At 44.0% G+C, this 26508-nt stretch overlaps 1 protein-coding gene across 1 annotated transcript in view; it reads right to left on the reverse strand.

Moving 5' to 3' along the window:
* LOC126088494 (uncharacterized) overlaps nt 1-26508 on the reverse strand; it is a 371363-nt gene that overhangs the window by 31551 nt on the left and 313304 nt on the right. Inside the window, exon 6 of the mRNA XM_049906634.1 lies at nt 22340-22556. Coding sequence (XP_049762591.1) covers nt 22340-22556 — 217 coding nt within the window. The remainder of the gene's footprint in view (nt 1-22339; nt 22557-26508) is intronic.

Genomic DNA, 26508 nt, shown 5'->3' on the forward strand with positions numbered 1-26508 from the left:
GCCATTTGAAAAATATCAAAAAGCGCAGGTCACATACGTGACTCCTAATTTATATCCTTAGTCATCGTCTTCAGTTGTGCACAGTATACTCAGTTAGGCGGTAGCTGCCAGGCATTACTCATCAGAAAATCAGAAATTTGTGGTAAGGTTTTATGGGACCAAACTGCTAAGGTCATCGGTCTCTAAGCTTACACACTATTTAATCTGATTTAAACTATCTTACGCTAAGGAGGACACAGACAGCCATGCCCGAGGGAGGACTCGAACCTCAGATAGTGTTTACTCATCAGAAGAAGAGCACTTGCAGGCCAATATGAGCCAGCCTGGAGGCACCACACAAATTTCCTGTCGTAGCTGCAGGCCTTTGCCTGAGCCACTCTGTACGTAGTCCACTTGGCACTCCCACACCATTAGTTCACTCACTGGGTAACTCACATCTGCCCATAGCCACCTCCCTGGCGTGCTACCGCTTTGAACCTGGATAGTCAATCCCTTGTAAGACATGGGTTGCCGAGCCAACCGCCCTCGAGCAGGGACACTGTCACCATCCACTGCCTCACGCGGACGTACACTGACGAACCAATGCAATACGATCACCTGCTTAATAAGTTGTCAGTCCGTATTTGGAACGCAGTGCGTCATCGACTGTGCGTATCACGGATCCGACAGTTTGTTGGTAGGTTTGTGGGGGCATGCCGCGCCGGATGTCCACAGGCAAGTCACGTAACTTCCTTAAAAGTGGGCTGCTGATCTGCGTACGCGGTGATGGCATCCGATAGCGACACAAATGGATTCCGCTGGCTTCACATGAGCAGATTTCGTGGGCAAGATATCAATGTGAGTACAGCGCGATGATCCTAAAACCACTGTAGCATTGTTCTGATTTTGAGACATGGACAACTGTCCTGTTGGAAGATGACACTCCCAGCAGGGAAGACATCAAGCATGAAGAGGTGAAGGTGATCCACAGCTGCCAGCAACTACTACAGGTCCCATGCAGGTGATGTACAATGTCTGCCATAGTATAATACTGCTCAGGCTGTGTCTTTGGTGTGGTGCACATATTGAACCGTTGTTCGCGTCTATGATGGCACTTCATGAGACGACATCGACTTGGTGTAGCAAAATTTGATTCATCCGACGAGGCGACACGTTTGCATTGATCCACGGTCCAGTCTCTATGATCCCATGGCCACTGCAATTGTAACTGAAGATGTCGTTGTGCCAACATGTGAACATGTAGGGGTTGTCTGCTGTGGAGCCCCATGTTCAGCAATGTGCGATAAACGGTGTGTCCCAAAACGCTTATTCGTGCATCACAATTGTGCTCTTTCAGCAGAAATGCAACAGATCGACACCTATCCGTCTTCACAGAGCAGGAAAGCCTCCAAACCCCCCCCCCCCCCCCCTTCTGTGGAGTCGTGGACGTCCAACCATATCACAGCGATTGAACATTCGACCAGCTACCCCATCTTCGAAATACTCGTTCACAGGCTCTGGGTAATAATATCACCCTTGTCAAAGTCACTTACGTCAGTAAATTTCCCCGTTAGCGGCCTGTGTCGTGGTAAGAAATATTCCCCATCCCTCTCTGATCGACTTACATACTTTTGTCACCATGTTACGTTCCAGAAACGCCACCAGGCGTCATCCAAACTCGCGTCGGGCAGTGGTCGTATTGTTTTGGCTTATCAGTATATGTTGCTGCTGTTCTTCACGCAGGAAGAGTACAGGGTTATTACAAATGATTGAAGCGATTTCACAGTTCTACAATAACTTTATTATTTGAGATATTTTCACAATGATTTGCACACACATACAAAAACTCAAAAAGTTTTTTTAGGCATTCACAAATGTTCGATATGTGCCCCTTTAGTGATTCGGCAGACATCAAGCCGATAATCAAGTTCCTCCCACACTCGGCACAGCATGTCCCCATCAATGAGTTCGAAAGCATCGTTGATGCGAGCTCGCAGTTCTGGCACGTTTCTTGGTAGAGGAGGTTTAAACACTGAATCTTTCACATAACCCCACAGAAAGAAATTGCATGGGGTTAAGTCAGGAGTGCGTGGAGGTCATGACATGAATTGCTGATCATGATCTCCACCACGACCGATCCATCGGTATTCCAATCTCCTGTTTAAGAAATCCCGAACATCATGATGGAAGTGCGGTGGAGCACCATCCTGTTGAAAGATGAAGTCGGCGCTGTCGGTCTCCAGTTGTGGCATGAGCCAATTTTCAAGCATGTCCAGATACACGTGTCCTGTAACGTTTTTTTCGGAGAAGAAAAAGGCGCCGTAAGCTTTAAACCGTGAGATTGCACAAAACACGTTAACTTTTGGTGAATTGCGAATTTGCTGCACGAATGCGTGAGGATTCTCTACCGCCCAGATTCGCACAGTGTGTCTGTTCACTTCACCATTAAGTAAAAATGTTGCTTCATCACTGAAAACAAGTTTCGCACTGAACGCATCCTCTTCCATGAGCTGTTGCAACCGCGCCGAAAATTCAAAGCGTTTGACTTTGTCATCGGGTGTCAGGGCTTGTAGCAATAGTAAACGGTAAGGCTTCTGCTTTAGCCTTTTCCGTTAGATTTTCCAAACCGTCGGCTGTGGTACGTTTAGCTCCCTGCTTGCTTTATTCGTCGACTTCCGCGGGCTACGCGTGAAACTTGCCCGCACGCGTTCAACCGTTTCTTCGCTCACTGCAGGCCGACCCATTGATTTCCCCTTACAGAGGCATCCAGCAGCTTTAAACTGCGCATACCATCGCCGAATGGAGTTAGCAGTTGGTGGATCTTTGTTGAACTTCGTCCTGAAGTGTCGTTGCACTGTTATGACTGACTGATGTGAGTGCATTTCAAGCACGACATACGCTTTCTCGGCTCCTGTCGCCATTTTGTCTCACTGCGCTCTCGAGCGCTCTGGCGGCAGAAACCTGAAGTGTGGCTTCAGCCGAACAAAACTTTATGAGTTTTTCTACGTATCTGTAGTGTGTCGTGACCATATGTCAATGAATGGAGCTACAGTGAATTTATGAAATCGCTTCAATCATTTGTAATAGCCATGTACATGTCCTTACCACCAGCCATGCTGGAAACCGCGGCTTCACCCTGCAACCTCAGGGTGTTTTCCACCACAGCTACAATAGGTCAGCAGCAGCCACTGCTGCCTTCTGTGGCCCATTATCAGTAGCTGCTACCGCACAACGTCAGCATTCTTCTATAGTGTCATTGCAGCACTCAACAGCAGCTGTAATTGCAAACGCACTGGAATGCTTCAGCGACCATTACCGACTACGTCACGGAGGCCACTGAATCCGCCTCTGCCTTTGATTCCGTCACTTTGACTGTAATAAATATAAGACTTTCTTAACCAGGAATATTTCTTGTACTGACCAAAACCAACCGCGGGAACGCCTTGGGCTGTGGATCGAAGCCGCCAGGCGGGGAAGCCGCCGGCGGTGGAACACGCACCACGGGGTAAACGAAGGACGAGTCGGACGACAGACCAACGACAACCGACAACGACCGACTATGACCGACACAACAAGGAAGAGATAAACAACGGAGACTTGTAGAAACCACAGCAGCAAACACCAACAATAAATCCACTCGGAACCAGAGCCAGGCAAACGTGAACAACGAGCAACGACCAGAACGCAGTACCGCCGAGATAGACAGGCAATCCAGAGCGAGTACCAGACTGACTGGACTAAGGCAGAGCGGGTCCCTATATACGAAACCGGAGGGAGCGGCTATTGGCCGCGGTCTGCACGTGGTGCAGCGGTGGCGCCCCCTTGCGCGAGAGCCGCTGCGCTAAGAGCCGCCGTGGACGCTGAGCCCTCTATGGGCTGGCCATGTCCATTTGTTCTGGCGCGTGTTCGACTTCCGCGGCGGGAGGTACGATATTTCTCCTATGTGCCACCATAGGACACCTACTACCACCAATGTATCGCACTGCAGTACACTAGATCCTGCTACGCGAGTAGTGCAGTTCGCTCGCGACCATAAGTGTCACGTTCCTGAACCTCACATGATGACAGAAGTGGTTACTGCAATTTTAATGTCCATCATCCATGGAGAAGACAGTTGAGCTACTACGGACAATGGGGCTGTGAATGTCATCACTAACTCCAGTTTGCAGATTTGATGGCATAATGCAGTGAGTGGGCTCACTGTTTTGTTGCCCTTCAGTATTCATGCACACGAAGGTGGTAGAGATAATGGATTGCCACAGGAATTAAAAGGTGCAGTTTGTGAAGGTTAATAGACCCGCCGACCTTCCACAGGGGAAACAGTACTGGCATGCGGCCAGTGAGATGCACGTAGAGCAACCTGTTAGATTACAACGCATCTTGTACACTGTCAGCGCTTCTTACGTGTAACGTGTAATGTGTCCGCCGCTATTTTCATTCAGTCGACCAGTGTCCAGAAAGATAAAAAATATCCCGTTCCTATTTTAGAGTGCCTATGGTTCCTTTGCTTTTCTTCTTCTTGTGTGTGCTTGTAATTTTTTTACGGGTAAATATTTTGCAATGTCAGAGTCAGGTATGTAGGGTGTTTCCTCACAAGGGGCATTTCCAGCTTTGACAGAGCAAGTTAAAATGCTGACAGCAGATGACACACAGTTACACAAGAAATATTCCGTAGTAGAAGAAACAAAAGCTTCATCCATTATAGCTGCACCATGGTTAGATTCGACTGCTACCAGTCCGACTAGCCATGTTTTGGACAAGATAACCAAGTATCTGCTGGTATTTAAGAGTGACTTAGAAGCAGCCACAGAGCTAGGCTTCTGGGCCGATGAAAAGCTTTAGCAGATGGCCAGGCTACGCTTAAAGTATCGCGATGGTTTCGAGAATGCATACAGATTCTGGCAGCTGAATGAACCGCTTTTACAGCGCTGCCGTAACCACAATAGCACTAAGTTCTTTTGAGAGGAGCTCAGTCGTGAAGTGGTAATATAAGTAGAGAGTATTTTGGAGAGGATCAAAAAAAAATAGATGCTCAAAGCTATCAATTCATGGAAAGCACAGAGGCAGACATGATTACCCTTCATGAGGCTTAGCATAAAGCGTTGGATGCTTTTTCAAGGCTACTTACACGCGAGTCGATCAAGAGACCGCTTATGGAAAACCCAAAGGATTTGACTGCCGCCAGTAGCGTAGTTATGCAGCTAGAAGAGGTATATGTGGCGACAGAAATACAGGAAAAAGAGGTGTCTTTTCTACGGTCGTAGAGTATTATAGATACGTGTGCACAGGCCACATTCGGAAGCAGTGTCGCAGCCACAATGCAATAGGTGCAGAGTGGTAGGTCACACTGAACAAGACTGTAGGAATAAGAAATAACACGGGCAGGGACAAAATAGATGGTCGCTAAACACCAACAGGGCCTACAGATCTGCCGGGTTGTGTTTCCAATAAATTTCAACATTATGAAGACGTATGTGGAGGGGTGTAGGGGAGTTTTGCTTAGATGGTACAGAACATTCTGCATCTACATCTACATCTCCACGGATACTATGTAAATCACATTTAAGTGCGTGGCAGAGGGTTCATCGAACCAAGTTCACTATTCTCTATTATTCCAATTTCGTATAGCGCCCGGAAATAATGAACACCTATATCTTTCCGTACGAGCTCTGATTTCCCTTATTTTATCGTCGTGATCGTTCCTCCCTATGTAGGTCGGTGTCAACAAAATATTTTCTCATTCAGAGGAGAAAGTTAGTGATTGGAATTTCGTGAGAAGATTCCGTCGCAACGAAAAACGACTTTCTTGTAATGATGTCCAGTCCAAATCTTCTATCATTTCTGTGACACTCTCTCCCATAATACAAAACGTGCTGCCTTTTGCGTTATTATTAGATACAAGGGCATATGGTGGTGACAAATCTGGACCCCTTGGGCAGGACGAGACTGAACTCTCCACGTAATGGATTACATGAAATAGAAAATAATTATGTCACATCACTTGGTCAAAGATGCTTAGTTTTCGCATTGGAGCAAAGCTTTTCCGAAAGAATATGAAAGTTTTTCCCCTTGTACATCTGGGGTGCTGTGTAATCTTGGGGCTGGATTCCTTAATCAGACATCACGCCAAAAATTTATCTGACACTGTTAAACTTAATCGAGTACTGTTCAAATTACAGAGACTGCTGTCAACAATATAGTGTTGCAACGTGCGCCTGTCATGAGAGCAGAAACAGGTAAACTACGTACACAATTGTTAAGAATCAGTTCATGGGACAACGTGACGCAGGATACAGGAGAATTACTCTGAATAAGTGAAGTCAGAGACCTACCGAGCAATATCTTGCTTGTGGTAGAGCCATTGATAGACAATGATGAGATGCATACATGGCATTTTGGCACATATGAGCATTGTACATATAAAAGACATAGCTGGGAACGTATGGCTTCTATCAGTAAGGATAATTTCAGCACCAATGAAGTAATTTTGACAAAAGGATTGTTAGTTACCAATATGGACGTTCTGGGTGAGAACAATTTAGACAGATCAAATGTGGATGTCAGCCTTAAGCAAACTGTCAACACAGCAGCATTATTGTCAAAATATTAGCATTGCAAGGGCGAAGACAGGATAGCTATAGAGAAGTTATTCATAAAGTTTCCTGATCGATTCATTCTAGAAGGCCAATGCTGGCAAGCCCTATAACATTGAAACAGAATCCTAATTGAGGGCAAAACGCCTGTGTATCAAAAACCGTATGGAGTACGCCAGCATTTGCATCCAACAACGGAGGAGCTCATTTATCAGCAATTGAATAATGGCATTAGTGAACAGAGTAATACCCATGCGGAGCACTGGTTGTTACTGTGCACAAAAATTCATTATAAGTACAAAAAAAATTAGGTTTTGTTGTGATTATCGTTATTTAAACGCTAAAATGATGACAGATGCACTTCCAGTACTAAATATTGGAAAAACACTAGACAACTTCGATCAATGCAAATACTTTTCCGGTTACCGTCAGTTGGAAGTAGGGATGCAGCACTGGCCAAAAACTGCATCTACTATCGCCTGGGGCCATTATAAATGATGGTGAATATCACTTGGTTTAAAGGATGCACTGGCCACATTTCATCGATTGGTAGATGAATTGTTAAGAAGTTTAAAGCCCAGTCAGTATCGTCTTTTCCAAGGATATGAAGGAACGCACAAACCAAGTAAACGAAATTCTTAAAATGTTGCATTTAGCAAACTTAACCCCCATGAACCATGGACCTTGCCGTTGGTGGGGAGGCTTGCGTGCCTCAGCGATACAGATGGCCGTACCATAGGTGCAACCACAACGGAGGGGTATCTGTTGAGGCCAGACAAACATGTGGTTCCTGAAGAGGGGCAGCAGCCTTTTCAGTAGTTGCAGGGGCAACAGTCTGGATGATTGACTGATCCGGCCTTGTAACATTAACCAAAACGGCCTTGCTGTGCTCGTACTGCGAACGGCTGAAAGCAAGGGGAAACTACAGCCGTAATTTTTCCCTAGGACATGCAGCTTTACTGTATGATTAAATGATGATGGCATCCTCTTGGGTAAAATATTCCGGAGGTAAAATAGTCCCCCATTCGGATCTCCGGGCGGGGACTACTCAAGAGGACGTCGTTATCAGGAGAAAGAAAACTGGCGTTCTACGGATCGGAGCGTGGAATGTCAGATCCCTTAATCGGGCAGGTAGGTTAGAAAATTTAAAAAGGGAAATGGATAGGTTAAAGTTAGATATAGTGGGAAATAGTGAAGTTCGGTGGCAGGAGGAACAAGACTTTTGGTCAGGTGATTACAGGGTTATAAATACAAAATCAAATAGAGGTAATGCAGGAGTAGGTTTAATAATGAATAAAAAAAATAGGAGTGCGGGTTAGCTACTACAAACAGCATAGTGAACGCATTATTGTGGCCAAGATAGACACAAAGCCCATGCCTACTACAGTAGTACAAGTTTATATGCCAACTAGCTCTGCAGATGATGAAGAACTTGATGAAATGTATGACGAGATAAAAGAAATTATTCAGGTAGTGAAGGGAGACGAAAATTTAATAGTCATGGGTGACTGGAATTCGTCAGTAGGAAAAGGGAGAGAAGGAAACATAGTAGGTGAATATGGATAGGGGGGAAGAAATCAAAGAGGAAGCCGCCTTGTACAATTTCGCACAGAGCATAACTTAATCATAGCTAACACTTGGTTCAAGAATCATAAAAGAAGGTTGTATACCTGGAAGAATCCTGGAGATACTAAAAGGCATCAGATAGATTATATAATGGTAAGACAGAGATTTAGGAACCAGGTTTTAAATTGTAAGACATTTCCAGGGGCAGATGTGGACTCTGACCACAATCTCTTGGTTATGAACTGCAGATTGAAACTGAAGAAACTGCAAAAAGGTGGGAATGTAAGGAGTTGGGACCTGGATAAACTGAAAGAACGAGAGGTTGTGGAGAGTTTCAGGGAGAGCATAAGGGAACAATTGACAGGAATGGGGGAAAGAAATACAGTAGAAAAAGAATGGGTAGCTCTGAGGGATGAAGTAGTGAAAGCAGCAGACGATCAAGTAGGTAAAAAGACAAGGGATAGTAGAAATCCTTGGGTAACAGAAGAAATATTGAATTTAATTGATGAAAGGAGAAAATATAAAAATGCAGTAAATGAAACAGGCAAAAAGGTATACAAGCGTCTCAAAAATGAGATCGACAGTAAGTGCAAAATGGCTAAGCAGGGATGGCTAGAGGACAAATGTGAGGATGTAGAGGCTTGTCTCACTAGGGGTAATATAGATACTGCCTACAGGAAAATTAAAGAGACCTTTGGAGAGAAGAGAACCACTTGTATGAATATCAAGAGCTCAGATGGAAACCCAGTTCTAAGCAAAGAAGGGAAGGCAGAAAGGTGGAAGGAGTATATAGAGGGTCTATACAAGGGCGATGTACTTGACGACAAGATTATGGAAATGGAAGAGGATGTAGATGAAGATGAAATGGGAGATACGATACTGCGTGAAGAGTTTGACAGAGCACTGAAAGACCTGAGTCGAACAAGGCCCAGGGAGTAGACAACATTCCATTAGAATGTCCTGACAAAACTCTACCATCTGGTGAGCAAGATGTATGAAACAGGTGAAATACCCTCAGACTTCAAGAAGAATATAATAATTCCAATCCCAAAGAAATCAGGTGTTGACAGATGTGAAAATTACCGAACTATCAGTTTAATAAGTCACAGCTGCAAAATACTAACGCGAATTCTTTACAGACGAATGGAAAAAGTGGTAGAAGCGGACCTCGGGGAAGATCAGTTTGGATTCCGTAGAAATGTTGGAACACGTGAGGCAATACTGACCCTACGACTTATCTTAGAAGAAAGATTAAGAAAAGGCAAACCTACGTTTCTAGCATTTGTAGACTTAGAGAAAGCTTTTGACAATGTTGACTGGAATACTCTCTTCCACATTCTAAAGGTGGCAAGGGTAAAATACAGGGAGCGAAAGGCTATTTACAATTTGTACAGAAACCAGATGGCAGTTACAAGAGTCGAGGGGCATGAAAGGGAAGCAGTGGTTGGGAAAGGAGTGAGACCATCGAGTTTAGATTTAAGTGTCAAGAAGTCGTTTCTGAAAGTATTTGTATGGAGTGTAGCCATGTATGGAAGTGAAACATGGACGATAACTAGTATGGACAAGAAGAGAATAGAAGCTTTCGAAATGTGGTGCTACAGAAGAATGCCGAAGATAAGGTGGGTAGATCACATAACTAATGAGGAGGTATTGAACAGGATTGGGGAGAAGAGAAGTTTGTGGCACAACTTGACTAGAAGAAGGGATCGGTTGGTAGGACATGTTTTGAGGCATCAAGGGATCACAAATTTAGCATTGGAGGGCAGCGTGGATGGTAAAAATCGTAGAGGGAGACCAAGAGATGAATACACTAAGCAGATTCAGAAGGATGTAGGATGCAGTAGGTACTGGGAGATGAAGAAGCTTGCACAGGATAGAGTAGCATGGAGAGCTGCATCAAACCAGTCTCAGGACTGAAGACCACAACAACAACAACAACAACGGTGAGTACTGGTAAGTGCCACTTCGAGTTACCAGAAGTGAACTACCTATGCCACGTGATTACCCAAGCCAGTTTAAAAACCAATCTGAGACTGATACATGCTGTGCATTATATCCCCCACCCCCGCCCCACAGACTACTAAACAGCTACAGTCATTTAAAGGATTTGCCAATTATTATAGAAAATTTGTGATAAGACATGCAGGTGCTGCCAGACCATTGACACACTTCTTAAAGAAGTATGTAAAGTTCCATGGGCAGCTGGATATCGAACCATATCTGAGATAGTAAAGGAGGCACTAACAACTAGCTCTGTATTAGTATGTCCAAATTGCAAGAAGAAATTTATTTTGTCCTGTGACATTAGTAGCATATAGTAGTGTGTGTTTTACCCCACAAAATGAATCGCAAAGAGCAATATGTAGCTTACATGCCTGGGAAATTAAGTAAAGCTGAAGAAAGTTACTCATCCACGGACAAGGAGACGCTGAGTTTACCATCTACAGTCACATAGCTCAGATATTATCTATATTTCAGGAAATTGCTAGTGTTAACTGACAATAGAGCGTTAAAATGTCTATTAAAGTTAAAGATCTTTCAAGCAGGTTGACTTGATGAACATTGAAATTCAACGAATTGGACTTTTAAGTAATTCGCAAACCTAGCAGAAAGCAAAGTAATGCATACTGACTATGAAGAAAGAATGGTGTAAAAAGAGCACTTGTCTGGAACCTTACAGAACGGCAGAACGTGTGAATAACTGACACAGACTTCGAGCTATTGAAAGCACATCCACAGTTCACTATTGAGAATGGACTGCTATGTAGGACTATGAAGCTTGGTCCATGCATCATGGTGCCTGCTGCACTACTAGAAGAAGTGTTGAAAGATGCTCATAACCATATGCCATCTGGCACAGAGGACAAAGAACAACTTATTGTAGGGTAGCTAACTGGTATTAGGGGAGAACACAAGGGAAGTATGTCAACTTGTATGTGGAAATAGTGTGCCACGTGTACAACATGCTGATTTAACCAATCAACAAGTACTGCTTCAAACATTACCAATGGTATTCAAGCCAGTTGAAATGGATGGGATAGATGTCTTGGGCTCATTCAGTGTACAACCACTACATGTTGACTGGTTGAGACCCTATTTTGCCATATATTGTAATGATGGCCATTCGAAATCAGCAAGCAAATATAGTAGCACAAGCAATGATTATCTACTTATTGAAGTTTGGCATCCACAATACGATTACTCCTGATCGGGGCATAAACTTCACGTCAAACCAAAGGATGCCTCTGTGTTAACTGTTACGAATCATAGTCTCCATGACGACTGGGATGTTTACCTACACAGTGTCGTTTCTGCATGTAATTCAAACATCCATGATAGTCTTGTGCTCTCAACATACAAGATGGTATACAGAAGAAAGATACCATCACCTTTTGACGTTATTAAACATAAGATATGAAAAAAAGCGGAACACAGCAGAAATTTCGTCAAACACTAAAAGACCTGTGAAAGCAGGTGTGAAAGATAAACAGTAAGGAACCCAGGTGCCAAGAGAAAAATGGGATGGCGTACTGCTATGTTACCAGAGTGCAGAGTAGGCCTATGAGTAATGTTAATAAGCACCTACTTACTTCAACATCAACAGTCCATAAGGCACATAACGGTATGTGGTGGAGGGTACTGCTGGTACCACTATCTGATGCTCCATTTCTTGTTCCATTCTTGAGTGTCGCATGGGAAGAGTGATTGTCAATAAACCTCTGTATTTGCTCTAATTTCTCTAATTTTGTCGTTGTGGTTATTTCGGGAGACGTATAGAGGAGGAAGTAGTCTGTTTTACGACTCTTACTGGAACGTACGCCACTACTTGATACACGAGGCCACTCTTGTAGCATCTTCCACTGGCGTTTGTTGAGCACCTCTGCTGCCTGAGTCTCGACTAAACGAGCCTTGAGGAAGCGCACGGCACTCGGTTGGTAAGAGTACCGTAATGGTGAGCGCTATTCAAGAACCAGCCGAATAATTGCTCAGTAAGCAACTTCTTTCGTGGATGAGTTATGTTTCCTTAATATTCTTCCTATGGATCTCAATATAGCACCTGCCTTTCCTACTATTCGTTTTATGTTGTAATTCCACTTAATATCGCTCCGCATGGTTACCCCTACATACACTACTGGCCATTAAAATTGCTACACCACGAAGGTGACGTGCCAAAGACGCGAAATGTAACCGACAGGAAGAAGATGCTGTGATATGCAAATGATTAGCTTTTCAGAGCATTCACACAAGGTTGGCGCCGGTGGCATCACATACAAACAGCAGCTGACCGGCGTTGCCTGGTGAAACGTTGTTGTGATGCCTCGTGTAAGGAGGAGAAATGCGTACCATCACGTTTCCGACTTTGATAAAGGTCGGATTGTAGCCTATCGCGATTGCGGTTTATCGTATCGCGACATTGCTGCTCGCGTTGGTCGAGATCCAATGACTGTTAGCAGAATATGGAATCGGTGGGTTCAGGAGGGTAATACGGAACGCCCTGCTGGATCCCAACGGCCTCGTATCACCAGCAGTCGAGATGACAGGCATCTTATCCGCATGGCTGTAACGGATCGTGCAGCCACATCTCGATCCCTGAGTCAACAGATGGGGACGTTTGCAAGACAACAACAATCTGCACATACAGTTAGACGCCGTTTGCAGCACCATGGACTATCAGCTCGGAGACGATGGCTGCGGTTACCCTTGACGCTGCATCACAGTCAGGAGCGCCTGCGATGGTGTACAAAACGACGAACCTGGCTGCACGAATGGCAAGACGTCATTTTTTCGGATGAATCCAGGTTCTGTTTACAGCATCATGATGGTCGCATCCGTGTTTGGCGACATCGCAGTGAACGCACATTGGAAGCGTGCATTCGTCATCGCCATACTGGCGTATCACCCGGCGTGATGGTATGGGGTGCCATTGGCTACAGGTCTGGGTCACCTCTTGTTCGCATTGACGGCACTTTGAACAGTGGACGTTTCATTTCAGATGTGTTACGACCCGTGTCTCTAGCCTTCAATCTATCACTACGAAACCCTACATTTCAGTAGGATAATGCACGACCGCATGTTGCAGGTCCTGTACGGGCCTTTCTAGATACAGAAAATGTTCGACTGCTGTCCTGGCCAGCACATTCTCCAGATCTGTCACCAATTGAAAACGTCTGGTCAATGGTGGCCGAACAACTGGCTCGTCACAATACGCCAGTCGCTACTCTTGATGAACTGTGGTATCGTGTTGAAGCTGCATGGGTAGCTGTACCTGTACACGCCATCCAAGCTCTGGTTGACTCAATGCCCTGGCGTATCGAGGCCGTTATTACGGCCAGAGGTGGTTGTTCCGGGTACTGATTTCTCAGGATCTATGCACCCAAACTGCGCGAAAATGTAATCACATTTCAGTTCTAGTATAATATATTTGTCCAATGAATACCCGTTTATCATCTGCATTTCTTCTTGGTGTAGCAATTTTAATGGCCAGTAGTGTATTTTGATGTAGATACTGTTTCCAGCCACTTTTCACCAGTAGTGTAGTTTTACTATGTAAGCACAGTATGTTACATTTGTTTACCTTCAGAGTCAACTACTAATCCTTAGGGCACACTCAGTCCTGTGCAGGTCATTTGCAAAACGCTACGGTCTTCTGGGTTTGCTATCTACCTGTAGGCAGCTGCTCCATCTGTAAATATCCTTAAAGAACTTCGGACGTATTCTACTAGATAATTTATATTTATTCTAAATATTAATGGTCCAATCGTATTTCCTTGCGGTATTCCTGAAATTACGTTTACATCTGTCGATTTTATTCCGTCATCTTCTCTCTCTGCAAGAAAGTTTTGAATCCAATCGCCAATCTGACGCGATACTCGGCAAGCTCATAGTTTTTTAGCTAAACTGCAGTATGTCACAGTGTTAAGAGCCATCCTGAAGTCAAGGTACGCGGATGAACCTGAGCACTGATGTCTGCCGCAATGTAGCGATCTGAGTTTCCCAAGATCCACGTTTGTTGAATCCATGTTTATTTTTGTAGAGGAGATCTTCGTTTACGAGTGAGGATAAAACGTGTCACATAACTCTACAACAGATTAACGTCAACTATATAACCTTAAAATTACGTGTATCTGTCCTACGATCCTTCTTGGATACAGGAATGACTTGGGATTTTTTTCAGTCGTTAAGTATCCTTCGTTGCTCCAGAATCCTACGATAAGCTGTTGCAACTAGAGGAGAAAGTTTTTTTGCATAGTCTCTGTAGAATCTAACAGTATCTCATCTGGCACTGATGCCTTTCCACCACTAAGCGATAGAGGGTGCTTTTTTTATTCCGTGAACACTTATCTCAATATCTACCATTCCGAAGATCTTACGACTGAAAGGAGGGATTGTATAACGATCTGCCATGGAAAACAATTTCTGAAGCCCGAGTTCCCTGAGTGAGATTATTTCGATCGTTTTATTGTTTTTATAATTAGCTTGTTTAGTCAGATCGTTTCGCCAAATTTTACTTTCAATGTCACTGAGGGCTTCTCTCGGTGTTCTCTTTGCGCTTATATTCGCTTCGTTCAGCTCGCCAGCGAGGTTTTGACTTCCCTTGAATCTTTGATGAAGCTTTCTTTGTTTACGTAGCAGTTTTGTAATGGGTTTATTAAATCTAAGAGGTTCCTTCCTATCCCTTCAGACCTCGTTTGAAACAAATTTTTCTATGGCATATTGAACGATGCTTTTGAATTTTTTTCCATTTCCGCTCCACATCTTCGTCTTTTCCACTGATTATTTGATGTTGACTACGCAGTTACTCATCAGTTCGTATCCTGTCACTGTTGCTAAAGTAACACGAAAAAACTAACATCGTGATATCAAGGACCATACCAAGTTGTAGAAAAGCCGTTACTAGTAAACACTAAGTTACTATTGGCAAAGGGGACAACCATTGTCCTCGTGGTGTTCATTATGCCCTTAAAGCCACCAGTAATACTGCCATGACAGAGGGTATAGGACAAGAGGGCAAGTAAAAAAATCAGAAACTAACTGCTGGCGGTGCATGATATACCTTACGAACTCAGGTGACGCACCTAAGGAAGTCGCCTTATTTGTACAGCTTGGGAATATTTATTGTACATGATTATTAATGTGGGAGATCCACAGCATATGTGAGTGTTGTGGTAGATTAGGTTGTGTTGCTATGGTTTTCTTATTTTTCTGAGGTTCTTATTTTTTGTTAGTATGAGGAGATGCTTGTTTTCATGTTGATATGTTTCCTAGTGACAGGCTTCGCAGGAAATGCAAAGCTTGGATAACACAACGTTAAATTAGCGTAACAGAAAGACTTGTGTCGTTATTGGTATGTAACAGCGGAGATTGGGCGTCCGGCGTTTTTAGAGGGGAAAGAGACAGCGATGTTTTGATTCCTTTTCCCCAGGTGGCGTTGTTAAGTTCATCGTTTTTCTCATTTCTGATAATTTTCATTACTTTCGTATTTCTCCTATTTACTCTGAATCCATATTTTGCTCTCTTTACACTGTTCATGCCATTCAGCGCACCCTGTAATTCCTCTTCACATTCACAGACGACAGCACTGTCATCAGTGAATCTTATCATTGATATTCTTCCACCCCGAATTTTTCTCACTCTTGAATCTTCTTTTATTTCCGACAATGCTACTCTGATGTATAGATGGTAAGTAGGGCCAATGACTGCACCGCTGTCTTACCCCATTTTAATCCGAGCAATAGTCCTATTCTTCTCAGAATCTCGAACCTCTAGGACCATTCTACATTGTGGAATACTTTCTCCTACGAGCGTGATCTCATTTTTGTCCAGTGTTGCTTCCACTCTCAAGCGGAACGTCAGAGCTGCATATCTGGTGACTTTAATTTTTATAAAATCCCGACTGATTATAATTTAACAGATCCTCAATTTCCTTTTCTTCTGTAGCCGAGCGAACTCCAGTTTTTACGATTTTGTTGTTGCGGTCATGAAGAAATTGGTCTGTGGGAGGAAGTTACACGTTGCCCGACACCTGCCGGAACGTACTGTCTCGGAATGTCAATACCGAAACTCTCCGCGATGCAGGGTCACGGGGTGATGAGCAGTACTCAGTGAAGCAAGTGGCTGAATTACGTTTCCTTAAAGCTTTTCCAGTGAATTTTTAACTGTCATCTTCTTTATTGTTATACTGATATGTTATTTGTTTCGCGTCGTCACCCCCTTTTATTTTCTTCCGGATGGTTACTCATAGGTGTTTTACAGTAGTTATTGTTTCCAATGATTTGTCACCGATAGCGTAATCGAACAGTAATGGATTTCTTCCTCTGTTTGTGTTCAATACGTTACGTTTTTTACTTTCAATTTCAACCGCCAGTTCTTGTATCTATCATCTATTCTCCTTACGTCTTCTTGCAATTCAGTGAAATATTCTGGCATTGCTACGTTACTGGCAGCAGCCTCATGGAGCTTCCTACGATACTGAATGGGTCACTTAACCCTCTGCTTACCAGAAAATCAGAATAGCGTAGCCTACCTGTCGGGTCTCTCAGGCCCGTGATGTTTAAATTGAAATAAATTGACAGTTATGATGTGAACGACTTTTGAGAAATAAATACTTTAAAAAAATTCCGTATTTAAAGTTTTCATTTTAAGAAAACACAATTTAAATACTTTTGCTGTTGGCTTTTATTCTTATGCAAATTTGCGTAGGGTCTACAGACAACAGCACAATGTTCAGAACATACCGGTTTGATGCACTTACAGCATGTAATCTGACTTTTACTATCTTTCTTCGATACACAATGTGCACATGTTCCCACTTTCTTAGTCGGTAGTTTCACTGCCCTTCCTGGATCCGGTACTCTTAATGAGTCCATTGACTTCTTTACCCATGCTGGTTGCTTTCCCAAATTGATTATGAAAGTCCGAGATCTCCTTTTTTTATTGGTAGCCAGAATCACGGAAATTATGTATGCATCCACTGCACTTACATCGATCCTGTTCAAGAAAATCACCAATGGCCAGCGCCTTGTTTTCCTCTTCATGCTGTGGAATTGCGTCTTCTTGTCCATGGTATCAATGGCCCCCTTTGTGGCAATGTATGTCCGGTTTCTTCACATGTGATGATGACAACGTTGGCTGGTCATGAAGAGAGCTAAGAACGCTGGCAACTTTCTTTTTCTTAGGAACGTAAGAGGCTATCAACACATGTGGCTGAGAACCACATAATGTAGAGTACACCTTACGTCCCCCAGGTGTAATGAAATCGCCATGCAGTTCACCTTTGTTTTTTCCGGACACAACCGATTAGTGTCAGGTCTTTGGACAGCAAATGATGTTCTAAATCGAGAGATGTAAAAAAAGATTGTCACAGGCGATATTACGCCCGGAGTTTTCATGTTCAGTCATGACGGTTTTCACAACATTCTCTCCGCACGGCTCTGGTCTCTTCCTCCTTCCCCAAACACACATTCAATAGCTCGCTGCACTGTCACAAATTGCTCACAACTTTGTTCCGACCTACCGGGTTTTAATGTGATGTGTTATCGAAATGGACATCGACCTCGAACGCGACCGGCTTTTCATCCACGGTCAGGCACCGTTCTGGAATGTAGGCATCGCTAAAAGTAATTTCACATGTCCCAGAAACTTCTCTGATTGGTTCCATTTTGTCACTTCGTCACGCTGCTGCATTGTCAAAGCATAACTCCCCTAAGAACAGCACGGAAGTGATTGCGAGACGTGATTTCATTGAACAGCCTGCCGAAGTGGCCGAGCGGTTCTAGGCGCTACAGTCTGGAACCGCGCGACCGATACGGTCGCAGGTTCGAATCCTGCCTGGGGTATGGATGTGTATGATGTCCTTAGATTAGTTAGGTTTAGGTACTTCTAAGTTCTAGTCGACTGATGACCTCAGAAGTTAATTCCCATAGTGCTCAGAGCCATTTGAACCATTTTTTTTTCATTGAACAGTGGCCGGCCACTCTCAACACTCCATAGCTGACTGATACCTTCATTCCCTGACTTCTAAACTCCAGTCAGGATCAGAACACCAAGAAAATTTTTCGTTTCATGCATATCTACAACCACTCAGTCCTTGTAAACGATTCGAAAACGATTCGACCTTCCCTTTTGCTCCACATACATATTTTGTCAATGAGGGGCAGACGAAAGAACAACATAAAACACGGTTCTTGATTATCAGTTCTTAATGGAATAATCTGTAGGTCCCTGGTCTTCTTTCAATACATCTTTTTCTTTCCGACTACCAGAAATTCAATTTTGAGAAGATAGCCCATATTTCATTCCCATTACGAAAAAACGATCTACTACATCTTCGTAAAGGGATTCTTCACAATCATCATCTTTGTGTAGTGCTGAGTTTTCAGCGACATCTATCTTATTGTCATCACCACTGGGGAATTCACTGTCACTAGGTGGGTTTTGAGAATCAGAAGAGAATTACCTTATCTCCTCATCTGGTAGTCCTCTTCTCCGTAACATTTTCAGTTTGTAAAACAGACAACTGATATGCAACGAAATAAACATGTGCTTATCACAAGAAGGACTGTTGAAGAGTGATAGAATAACAGCGTGTGTCAACAATGGCAAATGACGTAACAGTAGCTAAACAAACAGACATCTGGCTGTTGAAAAATTGCTTCTTGCCGCAAACCCGTACGGATGAGAAAGTGCACCAACACTTTAACACAAAGCCATAGGCAAATTCCATAGGCAAATTCTTATAATCGTTCCCCGAAATTATGACTAGCTTGACAAACTAGCCAAAGTCTAAAAGATCATTAAAATTAAATGTATAGTTACTATTAGCGAAGATATTCAACAACACGGACGGGCCTCAGAGACCCGACGGTAGGTAAAGGAATATTCCTTCGTTCAGAGCGGCGTGTCGAGTCGTATCTACTCGCAATTCCTGAAACGAATCACAAGCATGGTCTGACACTCGGTAATTTCGTACTGTTTTCATTAAACGACGCTAAGAAACTGAATTAAATACGTGCTTGAAAACAAGTAAGTCAACATCAACCAAGACGTCATTCTGTACGACGTTCTGGATCTCATGGAGGAGCAGAGCGAGCTGAGTTTCAGAAGATAGATGTTGATTTTTGTAGAGAAAATTTTCATTTTCCAAATCCATCATAAAACACGTTTAGTAATTCAATAAGACATTAAAGTCTGCGATACGTGGCCTGTAACTATGTACGCATACCCTACGAACCTTCATGGAAACGGAAATGACCCGCGTTTATCCCAAGCGCCAGGCTGCCTTCACTGCTGAAAAAACCTAGTGAGGGAGCGCCTCCTTTCGCATAATCACTGTGAAACCTCGCACGTATTTCATACTGTCTAGATGCCTTTCCAATACTGAGCAGTTTTCAGTTCCGTCTCACTTCTCTCAGTGTCTGGCATTTCGTTCTCAAAAACTGGGGCATACTCTGACGTCACTCTGAAAGCAGGTCACAGCTAGGCTTACCATATTTTTTGCGTCCAACCCAGGACATATTTTTGAGATTAATAAATAAATCTAAAACTGGGATAGAGACATGAGAACAGCGTGTACCAGTCTGAAATTTGTTTTTCTTTTCAACATACGGCACGTGTAAAATTAAACGCTTATCCTTTAGCTCGACAAAGCGCTAAAAGTCTGCAGCATAGAATTTTCGTGGCAGCGTTCGCATCTAACGAATGATCTTCCGGGATATAACAGTTCTATTTGGATCCTTCAATTGCTGCAGGCTACAAGACCGATGTGTCTTGGGGGTAGCGAAATACCCCTAGAAGGGGAAACAATCTGCCATAATTGGGTAACCTGGGCAGCCAGAACTCTCCAATTGAACAAAAATTTCTGTGAACTACAGTTCTAATCTTACACGGCATGAAATTGCCTATGGACGTGCTCTACGGACAGTTCCTCGGCTAACAAAACAGCGTTGCTGTAGTCGGATACACACTCAAGCCACGGCTGTCATCTTGGTCTGACTGCAGATCATTAAGTACTGGCCGCGCAATATTGTGTATCGTCTACCTTCCACGCAACACGTGCTGCCACCTTCTAGATATGTATAGGCGCCATAGTCTGGCGTTTGTGACTTATTTTTGATCACCGTCGTAGTTAGAGCAATTTAATGAAACATTTATTTCATTTATTCAGGTTTGTTTTTCACTAGACATGTTTTCAGAAATAGTGCTCGTGTTTAGCAGTCTGAAATGAAAATGCAGCCTCTCTAGCAGTGAACTCCAGATAATTCTTTTTCACATCTCTGAATTTTAAAAAAAGTTCTTACGTTTGGTGAAGCAGTTCCATGTTTAGCCTTTTTCACGTGGCCTTTAGTATGATTCGTTCCTTTATGTTCAACAGAAAATCCTCCATTACACAGTCTGCAATAAAGATGTTCACTGTTACTTTCATTACACAATTTCAAAAATTTGTATTCCGCTTGCAGGTTAACACTAAACATAGACATTCTGTTGCTCAATGCTACTTGATGAAACAAAACACAAATAAAAAAGATAAAATACGTATATGCGCGTTACTTCACAGACTAAAACCAGATGAACACTTTGATTACGCTGTTGTGTTGTCAAATGAGTAACAATAAGTGGAAAGTTGCAGCGAAACCGGTAGCCACGTCTCCCAGTCGACGTCAGTGCTGGCCGCAAGGTTGTGTGAGAGAGGCACCGTCGTAAGACAGCGATTAAAAACACGGTGTCTAACATATTGGTCAGACATTTAAGAAAAACATCCTCCAAAGTCGTAAAACTCTCAAAATCACTACAATTTTGAAGCTTCCTTGGAAGACTATGTTTCGATAGTTGTGGTACACTATATAAATAACGTCGTAAGTGGTAGTATTACCGCTAGTACTGGTAGTATTGATAAGGAGAGAAACGTAAATGAATGTGTTAGAGAGAATCTAGGAGCCGACGACATTTCTTTTTTTTAACACACACAGTTAGAACCACACATCATTGAGTGTTAGAGTACGGAGGACTTTATATCATTAGAGCATATAAATTGCATTTTATATGTAATACATATTAGTTGATCTGCAACAATGTCTGCGCTTCTACGTAAAACAAAAATATATGGAAATGAAGTCCCATGCTTCTTGACAGAGCGTAGGGAACGATACGGGAGACCCGCACTGCCGTACTAGGCAAGGTCGTAATGGAGGTGGTATTTGTTGTTATTTTGTACTCAGTAAAACGGTTCATCATGATCAAGGGCAAGTGGTTCATGTTATTATTGGTAAATGCGAAACTTGTTTATGAATTACAAAACCACGTTTTGTATAAGTTTGACAAAATATTGAAACGATGTTTGACCAATTTTTGTTCTGCTTTTTCATTATTTTATTTTATCCTTTTGTTGAGGAAATTGCGTGTTTAAACGCTATATAATAAATCTGCATTGTTTTGTTCATTTTTACTATAAAATCCCGTTGTTTCACTTCACAAATCAACAGCTTTTTTAATAAAACCTGAATTAAACATTGACAATTTCATTTTTGCTATAATACTTTTTACTTTCAAGTAACAGACAGAAGCGTAACTATGTAGAACGAAAATGTTGTGTAGGTTACCTGGCCACCTTTTATATCCTCGCTCAGTTTCTAGACAGTTCACTGCCTCCTCTTTCTAGGATAATCTAGTAAGACACTAATTGTAACTGTAAAGAAAGCGATCGTTTTGGTGTAACGCCGAATAGCTATGCAACACAACTAACATTCAGGTAACGCGGATATAGACCGATGCTTCTAGGAAAAATGTCGTATTCTCTACTTACTTACAATGGCCTACAGTATACTATAGTAGTTTTACAGCTCTTACCGTAAAAGCTGAGCTGCCCGAGAATGACTCACGACCCGCCCTCACAGCTTCACTTGTGTCAGCACCTCAGCTCCTACCTTCCAAACTTCACAGAAGCTCTCGTGTGAAATTCGCAACACTCTCACTCCTGGAAGAACGGATACTGCAGAGATATGGCTCAGTTACAGACTTAGGAATGTTTCCAGAGTTAAATTAAGGGGTTGTGAGTTACGCTTGGGCAGCTCAGTTGGTAGAGCCCTTGTCCCCGAAAGACAAAGGTCCCCAGGAAGGTTCATACGAGGGCACACTGCCCCAGAGAGTGAGAATTCCACCCCGGATGCCGGCGCCACCCCAGGCCAGTACGGCGAGCGCGGACTCACCTGTCGGAGCCGGAGCTCCTCACTCGGCCAGGCAGTAGAGGCGGACCCGGGCCACGCTGTACCCGAGCTGGAGGCCCGCAGGGCGACGCCAGTTTCCCGGCCCCGGCGGCGGCTGCAGCTGCGCCTGCGGGGGCGGCGGCTGCAGCTGCGGCTGGCCCAGGCCCGGCGGTACCTTGGCGGCGCGCGCGCTCGCCCCGCCGCCGTTCCACCCGTACATCTGTTGCACTGCAACGCGTCACGCAACAGCGCTCACTCAGCAACACATGCAGACGATCCAAGCCAAGCTGGGCGGGGGCGGGGGCGGGGGCGGGAGGGGCGGGGCACAGCCGTGCTGAGGCGGGGGCGCAGTCGGCGCTGTCCTGCCGCCGTCTGCCATTCTTCGGGGAGCATGCGGCCGAGGGCTCGCAGTGGAGGGCGGCACCAGGACTGGAAACCACTGGCGTGCGGCAGACATCACGCTTACTGCCAAGTCTACGCACAGATTTCTCCGGTAGAGCGGGGGCTACACCCCTGGCCATTATAACTACAGCATCACGAGGGACGGAAAATAAGGGTGTATAGTATAAGAGGAAGGACGTACGATTAAATTTGTCCGTAATTTGGGAGCATACAGGACCATGCACAACGAAGAAATTATTCGAGTGGGACGGAAATCCGTAGATGTGATGTCCACGTACAGACAAACAAATGGTTATAATTTCATAAAAATTAGATAATTTATTCAAGAGAAAGAACACCAATTCAGCAAGTCAATAAACTGTTGGTCGCCGTCTGACCGTTATGCAAGCAATTACTAGGTTTGACATTGATTGATAGACTTGTATGTCCTACTGAGGGATATCGTGCTAGATACTGTGCAACTGGTGCGTCAGAGCGTCAAAATCCCGAGCTGGGCCCATAACGATCCAAACGTTCTCAACTGTGGGGAGGTCTAGTGACCTTCCTGGCCGAGGTAGAGTTTGGCAAGCACGAAGAGAAGCAGTAGAAACTCTCGCCGTGTCATCTTGCTGAAATGTAAGCCAAGGATAGCCTGCCGCGAAGGGCAGCAAAACGGGTCGTAGAACAGCCCTGAGGTACCGCTGTGCTATAGGGGTGCCGCGGATAACAACCGACGGGGTCTTGCTATGAAAAGGACTCGAACCCCGAAGATCACTCCTGTTTGTTGGGCAGTACAGCGGGCGAGAGTCACATTAGTATCCCGTCATTGTCTGGAGTGTCTGCAGAGATCGCTGAAGGCGATACTACTCCAGTCAATGGGACTCCAGGCGGGAGACGTGTCTACAGACGCACCAGACAGCGGTGGGACACGAAACTGACTTTCACCCGCCGTTAGTCCGACATGATGGTTTGGCATGCAGTTTCATTTGATAACATCGCTCCATGAAATTAAATGGCCTCTGGTTGTCATTCGCGCACCCTTACAGCACAGCGGTACATCGACGATATTCTACGACCCGTTTCGTTGCCCTACAATGCAAGCCATCCTCCCCTCAGTTTCCAGCAATGTACCGCCCGCCCCGACACACCAAGTGTTTCTACTGTTTGTCCTCGCGCTTACCAAACACCACCTTAGCCGGCAACATTGCCAGATATCTCTCCAATTAACAACATTTGCAGCATTATGGACAGGGCCTTCCAACCAGCTAGCGCGCCATTTCGGCAGAATTTGGCGCGATACTCCTCAGGAGGACTTCCAAAAACTTTTTCAATCAATGCCGAACTAAATAATTGCTTGCATAAGGGCCAGAGGTAAAACAACCCGCAACTGTCTTGCTCAATTTGTGAAGTCTTTCTGTTGAATAAATCATCAAATTTTTCTGAAAATTCTGTAGTCTGTAAATGTACATCACATCCACTGAATTGCATCCCATTGGAATAATTCCTTCGTGATGCGTCTTTCTTTTTTCCCTTTCTCTTCTTCCTCTTCTTCTTAGAGTGTATTTCTTTCTCTCCTCCTAGAAAGTCTTTTATCTTTGCTCCTTTTCTCTCTCGCTCTTTTTCCAAGATCTTTATTATCCTCTTCTTTTTTCTACTCCACTGGTGACTTCCTGCGTCTTTCTCTATCGTTGATCTCAGCCAAATTGCTCGGCGAGTACCTCCCTTCCACCTCGATCCCCTATTATTCCTATTTGGATCCTGTCTTCCTTGTTGTCCTCCCTGTCCTTTCCCAGAATTTTTTGCTCATTCTGTCATTCATAGTGATCGAATGTCCCACAAATAGTTCCCTTTTCAGTTTTATGTCTCCTGATATTGTCCATATTCTCTGGTACAGTTCTTTCCTAGGTCTCCGTATCCATCTCTCACGACCATTTTTAGATCTCAAGACCTCATCGACGACTTTTAGTGTGTGATCTTTCGGTCCGTAGACAATTCTTATTACTATATAAGTCTCTGGTTACACAGTAGGCTTATTTCGTCTTCTGCAGCCTCTCTACTGATAACTCATTCCTACTATTTTCTTCTCTTGCATGTTCTCTCACGTACTTAAAGTCGTCCACTTTCTCTGAATAATTTGACGTCTTCCTTGACTTGTCGGGCTGTGTTTTGCGTCTTGTTCGGTTTCTATGCTATCCACAAAGTCTATAAACTTCAACTGGGCCCTACTGACCTTTTTCTTCGCTGCAAACGTCTTTGGTATTCCAATTTACTCATTTATTGATCTGCACTGACCACTTCGTCCCGCATGATGCTGAACAACAATTCATCACCCTATTTGACAGTGGTCTTGATCTCACACTCTTCCGACAGTGCTCCTCTGAATCTCACATTTGCCTTTGTGTTCTTGCGCAGAGCTGCCAGCTTTAGCAGCTGAGCATGAAGTCGAACTGAGCTTGCATGACAGACACCGGTACGTCATTCTTTGCTGTCCAAACTGTGTCGGAATTAGTCAGTCGTATATCATGTTGGCGACTGGTGGCGTGCCAGTCACTCAGCAATCTTTGACCAGAAGTTTCCAGTGGATAGGAGAAGGTGCTGGACAGAGAGGAAAAAAAGCAATACACTCTGCATCTAGGTAGATCAGTCAGCATGTCCATCTAGTTGAAAGATAACGTAAAAGATTTCTCGAAGACAGGGCACAACCAGCAGCCATTAAGAGCCAGAAATGTTACAACTGCTGTCCAAATTACCGGCTGCGCCACCCACATGTGATAATGTTGTGTGCCCAGTGGCACCCCATATCATCACGCCAGGTGCTAGACGCGTATGATAAGGACGAATGCAATCCGGCAACGTTCATTCTCCTAGGAATCTCTGAATAGGGGTGTGTCCATCGTAACGCTGTATATAGAATAGGAAGTCATCGGGAAGATACCGTGATACGACTTCTGCGTCGTTAGGTGAACCACTGTTGGCTGTCACTTTAGGGAATCGTAGAAATGGTCCTTGTCCTGACAGCCGTCGCTACTTCAGATGTCGCACGGCCGAGCGAACAATGTATCTGTCCTTTCCAGCGTTAGTCCTGTGGGCCATTGAGATCCTTCATGGCGTCACGGCCCTCCAGAACCCATAGATTCCATATTGTCATGGGATCTTGACCAAGGCGAGTCATTGAGCCTGTGGTTGTCGAATTCCAAGACGTGTTGATACAAGCTTCTCCTTCTTCCACGGGCCGTAACACGATCTCCTCCCAACCAGCAATTTCAAATTCATTTGCATAAACAAAAATTTAATGCACTTCAACCTTGATGTTGTTGCATACTGCCTTTTTTGTTGTAGTTTTAATGGCTAGCAGCGTAGATTAATTATCTAGCAAGCAACTGCTTACATTCTTTTGTTGATCTTGACAACAGTAGGCCAGGTTCGAAACAAGTAAAACGCTGCTATAGATGAATTCGTCAGTTTTACATTCTTGTGGCTGGTCGGTTGTGACTTACAAAGGAGAAGCGATACCTTCGTAAATATTTATTTGCGTGAAAAATGATACATATATTTTAGTAAAATTCTTACGCCGTTCGATTTTCTATGTACATTGGAGAGGGCCCTGTATTTTATTTGACTGTCTCCTCTTACATCCTGTAGTCATCATGCACACTTGAGCACTACTGAACAATACCATGTGCAACAGTTAGCATCTCAGATTTTTCTTTTATCCTTCATCTGTGGGCGTCTTTATTTAATTCTCTTGCTACGGTCGTAGGTTCGAATCCTGCCTCGGGCATGGGTGTGTG

This window comes from Schistocerca cancellata, chromosome 6 (genome assembly GCF_023864275.1).
Source record: "Schistocerca cancellata isolate TAMUIC-IGC-003103 chromosome 6, iqSchCanc2.1, whole genome shotgun sequence".
Taxonomy (NCBI): domain Eukaryota; kingdom Metazoa; phylum Arthropoda; class Insecta; order Orthoptera; family Acrididae; genus Schistocerca; species Schistocerca cancellata.